Source organism: Pygoscelis adeliae, unplaced genomic scaffold (assembly GCF_000699105.1).
Source record: "Pygoscelis adeliae isolate BGI_AS28 unplaced genomic scaffold, ASM69910v1 Scaffold103, whole genome shotgun sequence".
Taxonomy (NCBI): Eukaryota; Metazoa; Chordata; class Aves; order Sphenisciformes; family Spheniscidae; genus Pygoscelis; species Pygoscelis adeliae.
Genome location: NW_008824723.1, coordinates 4,870,566 through 4,879,175, shown reverse-complemented (window position 1 = coordinate 4,879,175; position 8,610 = coordinate 4,870,566). Strand labels below are relative to the sequence as shown.

The following is an 8,610-nucleotide window of genomic DNA, read 5'->3' as shown; positions in this document are numbered from 1 at the left end:
AGGAATGGGAAGAGTCAGAGTCAGGGACAGAGCCCTGCAGCACCCTCTGTCACATGTGCAGCTAAGCCCTTAACCCAGCTTTATGCAGAACTACAACTGCAGATTGCTCCAAGCTGTTCCCAAGGAAGATGCCATGTAAGGGCTAATTCTTGTAAATCTCTGCATTATTTCCCAGTAAGTGCTGAGGTGGGCTGGTCATGGACTGTGACCAAGCCAGCAGCAACAGCTCTGCTGTTATCCTCAGTGCTTCTCTATTCTCCTGATGTTTACTCTGCCACTGTGGGTATTGAGACTGTTTTCAGCCCCTCCATTGTCCATCTGTTTCTTTTGCAGGAACTCATCACTGCTTGGTACATCGGGTTCCTGACACTCATCCTATCCTCGTTTCTTGTTTATCTGGTTGAAAAAGATGTTCCTGAAAAGGATGCTAATGGGGTGGAGATGAAGGAAGAGTTTGAAACCTATGCAGATGCACTGTGGTGGGGGCTGGTAAGTGACTCCAACAATACCTTATCCCCTTCTTAAAAACTTCATATCCAAGAAGAGATTAATTATCGATGTTAAGGCTTACAGTATAAGTGCTGCTAAATTTGGGTGAGGAGCATGTTACTGGTATAACATTGCCAAAGTAGGGATGCCCCAACAACCATTTAACAGAACTTATATCCCTGTTGATTTTCAGTCAGACAAAGGCCCTTAGGTGCTTAAACCGCTCTCAGAAATCAGTTTGTGCTCTTGGCTTCTGGGAAACCTCTCTTTTAGAGGAGTGTCTCTTTGGGTACAACTGCACTTGACAGAGCCTATGTCTATGGGAGACCTAGCTCTCATGACAGCAGTATCCTGCCTGTGAGAGCTACATCCCTCAGAAAATGGCAAAACCAGAGCTGGCCAAATTGGAAGGTGCTGTTGACCCTCTTGAGGGACAAGAGGCCTTGCAGAGGGATCTAAATAGACTGGAGCATTGGGCAATGATTAATGGACTGAAATTTAACAAGTCCAAAATGTCTCTGGAAAGGATAACTCAACACTTCTTTTGTGTCTTGCATGCATTCCCCAAGAATCACTCAGGGAATGTCATTGGTGGTAGGATAGTGAGCAAGAGAGACCTTTGATACATCTGTTCTTCTCTCTTCTGATGAAGAGAGGAGTATTGGTTTGCGGCACTGCTCATTTGATCACAAAATATTCCTGCCATCTGGTAGGCAGAATTCATGGTGCTTTGCTACCAACAGTTAGGGGAGTCTATATCATGCTGTGACTAAAATTCAGCAGCATATTTTTTTATTTACTGCAGTTCACTCATAAATGGCAAGGTTCCTCCCCACTGTTATTAATCAAAAGGTCCTAAGTGTTGCATAGAACACCTGGATATTTTCATATCCTTACATATCCAGGACATTTAGGTAGAGTCTCATGGGTGAGAAAAGGTATACAGCTGGAAATTAACAATTGTGCAGGAAAGGAGTAAGTTTTCATGAAGTCATCTTTGTTTTACAGAGACTAAGACTTCAGGGAGAGGTAGCCCTGATTGTTAAAGCTCTGCAAGCTGTAAACTGGCAAGTCTCGTTCCTAACTGTGCACTGATGGTGGGCCGGAGACTCACTCTGCGTGCAATGTCACATGGAGTTCCCTTTCAGCAAATGCATCTTAGAGAGGCAGCTGCTTTAAGACTAAATCCATTCTCCCTGGTGCAATGCCTCTGGACTATGATGCCATTAAAAAAAAACGGTTGACCCATCATCAAGACCTTATTTTAAGAAGCTGTGCATGAGCACCCATAACACTAACTGCAGGTTTCATGGTGACATTTAAAGCAGAACTGTTGGCTTTGTTTTTCTTATGGGAAGTCCTGGTCATTCTGCCCACAGATCACCCTCGCTACGATTGGGTATGGAGACAAGACCCCCAAAACATGGGAGGGACGGCTGATTGCAGCTACGTTCTCTCTCATTGGAGTGTCTTTCTTTGCTCTTCCTGCAGTAAGTACCTTCCCCCTCCTCTGTTAGGCACAGCCCAGCACTGTACATTTGCAAAAAGAAGGTAAACTGATCAAAACTGCCAGTGGAATCAAAATCCCTTTTTAAGAAGTGATTCAGACACTTGAGCTGGTCTATATCAGTAAATCAAACTCCTTTCTTCCCAACTTTGCATAGAACTTATTGGGAATAATATGTCACCCCGATACTCCTTGAACCATGTGTGGGTGTTTTCTGAGACAGTGTTCATTGGCACGGGACAAAATTAATCCAGCAAGTGAACAGTCTGGGAAATCACAGGGCAGTTCATGAGCCTGCACCCTGGCCCGGGTTAGTTTACTGGTATTGACATAGCCACATAAGATGTATTTTTAAAGGGCTGTTGTATTAATAATTAGGGTTGGGCCCATCTTACCCAGCTCTAAACACTTGCAAGCTAGAGATCTACGTCTGAGTGATCATCACAGACCAGTGGTCATCCTTTATAACTAGTGCAGGTCTGCAGAGCATTTCATTTCACCTGTTTCCCTTCCTTCCTAGAGGAGATCTCTGACACCACCACAGAAGTGCTGTTTCTATCCACTAAGATTAAAGGGAATTTAGATAACAGGTGACAATACAGGTGATCTAGCCAGGTGAATCCTACTCTGGCTGCTTAAGAAATGATCTCTAAATTGCTTTTGAAAGTATATTTGTTCTCTTGTGTTACATAGGCCAAATATTTGCCTTGTCTGCAAAGTCCTCAGGTAAGAATGAGACAATATCTGGGTGAGATGGACTGAAGAGCAACAGAAACCATCCCGAGTCCATATTTTAGGATATCTTTCCTTTAGATTGAGACTTGGAAAGAATTTCACAGAGGATGGGAAGTCCCACACACCCAAATCCAGAATATGGTTAGCATAGCTCTTTTATCACACAAGCACAGTTTCACTCTATCCTGAGTGAAAGTAATACACCACCTGGACACATCCAGCTTGGAAAAGCAGTAAGCATTCAAGAAGCCTGTTGAGGACCTTAAAATGGTTTGGTGTGGCCTGTGGCCCTTGAGAAGATCATGACAAACTCATGTCCCATGAGCAGAGCAGTGGGAAAGGCATACTGTACTGCACAAAGGTCCCACGCAGCCATACCCGTCTCCACCTACAGACCTGTTTCCTCTCATTATTGATCCAGTTTTTCTAGGTACGAAATGTCTAAAATCTTGCATCACTCTATGCTTTCAGGGCATTTTGGGCTCAGGGCTGGCACTGAAGGTCCAGGAGCAACATCGTCAAAAACATTTTGAGAAAAGAAGAAAGCCAGCAGCTGAACTCATTCAGGTTTGCAGCCACTTATCCCCTCCTTGAAAAAGTGTTGTGTATGAAGACTGCTGCATCATGCTAACAAGGGCCGCTGCTTAACCCCTGCCCAAATTCTCATTTCCCATTGCAGGAGGTGAGAAGCTGTGTTTGTAAAGGAGTCAGTTTTTTCACATTGAGCTAGATAGTCCAGTGATCCTTGCAGTTTTTGAGGAATCTTTCAAGTCCCAGAATATCTTTCAGAAGAACAGTGTCTTTAGAAGAAAGGGTCTCATCTGCTAGCTTCTGGAAACCAACCAACTTCTGCATCAGTGCCACGAAATCACAGAAAAGAAGCTGTTGAAAACATATTCTTTCCAAAATTCACGTTTTGTCAGTTCCCTTGAGAGAGTGATTTTATGTGCAAACAAAGTTATTTTGTTATTGGTATGAAAATAGCAATAGAAGTAACACAATACACAGTGACAGTTTCAATCAAAGCAAATGACATAAATAGTATGTGTGGTTTGTAAAAACTGAAACACACCCTGGATCTTCTGTTATGTCACTGGACGATCAGAGGATTCAATGGGAAGAGACTCCTTGACTTCAGTTATGGTCTTCGTTACGAATTCAGAAAATTAAGCTTAAAATTACTAGTCTGGGGGCTGAAAAATTTGACAGGAGTTACCCTTAGTAGGTGTGGAAAACACCCTGATGGCAGTGAAGTAAATGGCAAAATTTCCACAGAGGGACAGAGGAAGTTTCTGTGATATCAGATGGAAGCGTTGGTGCCCAGGACTGCTCAGGATCAAACCAGTCTTCAGGAGAAACAGGCTGAGTGGCATATTATGCTGTTTTCATTAAAAACAATCCTTAGCAAATAGAAGGGGCTGCAGGCATCCCTTTTAGAAGAAGTTTCTTCCTCCCTTACTAAATGAGCCGACTTGCGCTTCCAAGATTTCTTCTTTATACTGAGCATGACGTCACATGGTATGGAATATCCCTTTGGCCAGTTTGGGTCAGCTGTCCTGGCTGTGCCCCCTCCCAGCTTCTGGTGCACCTCCAGCCTTCTCAGTCGGCAGAGCATGGGAAGCTGAAAAGTCCTTGATTAGTGTAAGCACTACTTAGCAACAACTAAAACATCGGTGTGTTATCAACATTACTCTCATATTAAATCCAAAACACAGCACTATACTAGCTACTAGGAAGAAAATTGACTCTATCCACCCAAAACCAGGACAGTGGTGAATTGAATTCACCTTTTAAATTATATCATCTCCACTTAGCAGGTAGCTAATTTAACTACAGTATTTTTTAGATATGTGCTTAGAGAATTTTGATTGGAGCTAAATGCTGAAATAGAAAATTTCTCAGCAAAATTTCCTCTTATGATATATTAGATAGTAAACTAGCTTAAGCACTTCCAGAAATATTGGACAAATTCAGCAGTGCCTGAAGGTCTTTTAGACATACCAGGCAGGAGAATAAAACCAGTTTAGTCAAATGTAATGTCTTGTTGATGTTGATATTGGTGGTTCTCTGTCATGTCCTGTCTCCTTTAACAGCCCTCCCAGACCACAATCCAGTGGTCTGTAATTTTGCTGTATAGTGACACTCATTTGGTATTGCTGATGATTAGTAATTAATTTCCAGATAGTCACTCGGGTGCATCGTTATGTTCTTTGAAGCAATCTGGCTGCTGTCAGCCTGGGGAATAGCTTTACCTAACACTAATTATTTCCTCTCCCTTGTAATTCAGGCTGCTTGGAGATACTATGCTACTAATCCCAACAGGATTGATCTAGTTGCTACCTGGCGGTTTTATGAATCAATTGTATCATTTCCATTTTTCAGGTAAGTGCATTATCCATCTCTCCATCATCATTTTCTGTGAAGTATAAGTCAGGACAGGAAACATAGACTTTATATATATCAATGAGGCTTTTGTAGGTAACAGACTGTTGCCAGTTAACTTCCTGGCTGAGACTGAAAAATATGCTTTTTGGCTTCTGGATCCATTTCTTCTCCCTTCCGCTGGTGGGATATATTAAGGGCACAGGGATAACTCCATCAGTGGCTCTCATGTTAGCATTAAACAGAGAAGGCTGCCTCACCGTCAGCTTCCCTTTGTAAGACTCTGGAGTTTATCGCCCTAGAAATCTCAATTTCTCCCTCTGTAATTTTTATCCTGATAAAGTTTTAACCCTGGATTTCAGAGGCGCCTGTACTTCTCGCACCCTCTATGATGCAGTTGTGTATTTTAAGATATGGGCTATGCTGAGAATTCTTACTTTTCCCTCTTTAACTCAACTGGCCTGCGAATTGTGTTGTTCACAGAGGTAGCCATGGCATGTGAACATAATTAATACTTGTTAAATGCTTGTCTTTTGGCAATACCAATTGCTCGAGGGGATAATTCAGTGGAGGACAGCCAAAGCATGTTTAAAACTATCTCCCACTGAAACTATTAACTGAAGGTTCACAAGGAAACTTTTTTGCAGATTTGGGGTCATGGTTTTATTTTAATCACCACTTCTGAGTTCAGTGGAAAGCATTCCATACATAAAGACATTCAGACTTAATGGACACTCATATGTTTATGGATATGAGTCTGTCTGATCCTCACTTTTCTTGCCTGTCAAACAGGCACCTTCCTCACCTTGAGTTCCTAATATTTTAAAATGTTGGCCCTATGAAAGCCAAGACTTCTAGCTACAGACTATCAGCTGCTAATAATGGGCATTACTTATCCAAGTTTACACCTTAAACTTTCATTCTGGACTTGCTGTTATGCCTCATTCTGACAAAAAGTGCCCTTAAACTATCGCTCAGCTCAAACAGAGGTCTCCGCATGTAAATTGTGCTCACTGCACTAATACTGCAGCTCCAGCTCTTGCTCAAAACTGACTGGAAGAAATATTTCAGGCTCCTGCCTTCAATACAGGCAGGAGCAAATTACAAATATTAACTCTTTCTTTGTTTATTCACAATATATTTCTTTAGGATTGATTTCACTTAGGTCAAAAAGGCAGTCTCTAAGAAAAAACACCACAAAAGTGTTTAATTAAGGCTCAGTACATTTCTTTCCTTTTCTTTATCCTTTCTCACTCTCTATCTATTCCCACATTATCCATTATAGAGTAATTTCTAGAAGGTTTCTTGACCTGAGGTTTTGTTCAGAGAATAATTGTCAGGCTTGCATGGAGTCTAGACTCATTACCGTGACTTCAAACTTGTTCGTTGTATGTAGGTTCTTCTGTGATTTAAATGCGACCTGAAATTTAATAGGTGTTTTGCAAATAAGGTCCTGGGAGAGAGGGCAAGAGAGTTCACTTCTCACCAAAGACTATGTTGCCAGTCTAAGCAGCACAGATTGGTTTCAGGAAACTATATCACTTTCTTTGCTTTATGGCTAGTTGAAAATGTAGCTTTTATTCTGCTGTCAGTTATGATCACAGAACAAAAGAGTTAGAAACCATTAGCAATAGATTAGAAATTTCTGTTTAAAAAAATCTGCTGAATTTATTATGTGATTCTTCTCTCCTTGCTTTCTTGTAATGCTTCCTTTCTTCTCTAAAAGGAAAGAGCAATTGGATGGTACTGCCAGGTACGTAGCTGCCATTATTACAGCCTTGTTTTAATACAGTTATTGGAGGATGCAGGTTAAATGGTTCTTTGTGGATTCATGAGCTGTTAACCAAAACATGCTACTAACACCACAGGTAGTCATTAAAAACAATTAACCAGTCCATTTCCTAATTGCTTGCTTTTTTCCCAATTTAACAACACAGCTAAAATGCTACTCATACAAATGCAGTGTTGCTTGCTGACTGTATGTAAACAGCTTTATTGTTCGTTATGATTAATCATGGTCTAGATTTCTCCTGATCCATGCCATAGAGCCGGGGTTTAGCATCCAGGTTGTTCTGGGGTGAAATTAAAGTTCTGCTTCATGTTATTGCTCAACAGTCCTGCACAGAGCGATGTTGCAGTGTAAGGGATCAAGTCTGTGTCAATTCACCATGTGCAAAGATTTCTTGACAATAAATACTAAGATGGATGGCTAAGATGGATCAGCAGGATAGTCAATCTCTCTGGCAGTACTAAAAAAGCCACCTTAGGTTTGAGGCCTTGGTCCCAACCCTGCTGAAACAGATGGGGAAGCTCCCAGTCACTTTGGGGAATTTACAAGCAAAGAGAATGAGGGAATCATCGATCCTAATGCTGGTCAGTCACTGAAGACTACAACAAAGCAGTCATTGTCAGTCAACCTGCAAGGTCTCAGATGGAATTGATATATTTATAACCCTCTGCAGCTAAGTTGCAGATTGAAAAGCGCATAAAATTCAACCTCTTAGGTCTAAAATGTGAAATACTTAATGCTAAACTGCTGTCAATGAATCACCCACAACAAAAGTCAATAGCAATTAAAGGATAAATAGTTCCACAGACTCGAGTTGAACCTATTTCCATTTGCATCCCCATTTACAGTGCAGAGAAAAAGAGCAAGAATTGTAGCAAAATTTGAAAACTGTTAGTCAGAGGTCAGGCCTGGGTTCCAGTCCCTGGCCTGATGAAAAGTTATCTTTTTATTTTTTAAACATTTCATGCAACACATGACAGCTTCAATAAAGGAAGCTGAAAAAACCAGATTCGCACTTGCTGTTCTCCTATGAATTTTTGGGGTTCAAACCTCCTTTAACAGAAAAGAAAAACCAAGTTTTCTTACAGTACAGGCAGGTGCTGTAGTCCTGAATTATTGGGAAAAGATTACTTCCCCCTCCTACCATCATCATCATGAGCTAACCTGCTCCTTTTCAAAGACTGCCTGGATGGGGGTTAGTTTGTGAACCCTCATGAACCTTAAGTACTATACATCCACGGCACTGCCCAGGCTAAGCAGTCATGAGCAAGCTCAGTTGCATTAATGTAGATGTCTGGAGATTTTAGCCATCTCCAGGGTTGGCAGCAGCTGAATTTTGGCCTTTAATATGTAGGAGAGAGCTTAGAAGCTGAAATCCTTTTGAGTACATAACTCCATACCTTGAGCCAAAACATGTTCTGACTCAGATGCAGCAGCAGATTAAAATTAGGAAAGTGAAGGATTGCTGCAGTTTGCTGTTGGTCACAGCCACCCTAGAGAAACTCCTGCACCTGCAGCAACAGAACAGTTCGTGGAGAAGCTTCTGAGTTACTGTATCTTTCAGACTACTAGACTAAGTCATTTTATGTTGAAACACTGGATTAAAAACTGAAAAGTATGACTCACAGCTCAAAATCTTGTAATCCCGAGGCCCCTCATTCTAGCTGGATATATCTTGCTCTTATGTTGCTACATATGTAATAACCTT

The 8,610-nt window shown here is 41.4% G+C and overlaps 1 protein-coding gene across 1 annotated transcript in view; it reads left to right on the top strand.

Moving 5' to 3' along the window:
* KCNQ3 (potassium voltage-gated channel, KQT-like subfamily, member 3) overlaps window positions 1-8,610 on the top strand; it is a 40,857-nt gene that overhangs the window by 11,882 nt on the left and 20,365 nt on the right. Inside the window, exons 5-9 of the mRNA XM_009323380.1 lie at window positions 334-489; window positions 1,869-1,979; window positions 3,203-3,298; window positions 5,019-5,113; window positions 6,840-6,866. Coding sequence (XP_009321655.1) covers window positions 334-489; window positions 1,869-1,979; window positions 3,203-3,298; window positions 5,019-5,113; window positions 6,840-6,866 — 485 coding nt within the window. The remainder of the gene's footprint in view (window positions 1-333; window positions 490-1,868; window positions 1,980-3,202; window positions 3,299-5,018; window positions 5,114-6,839; window positions 6,867-8,610) is intronic.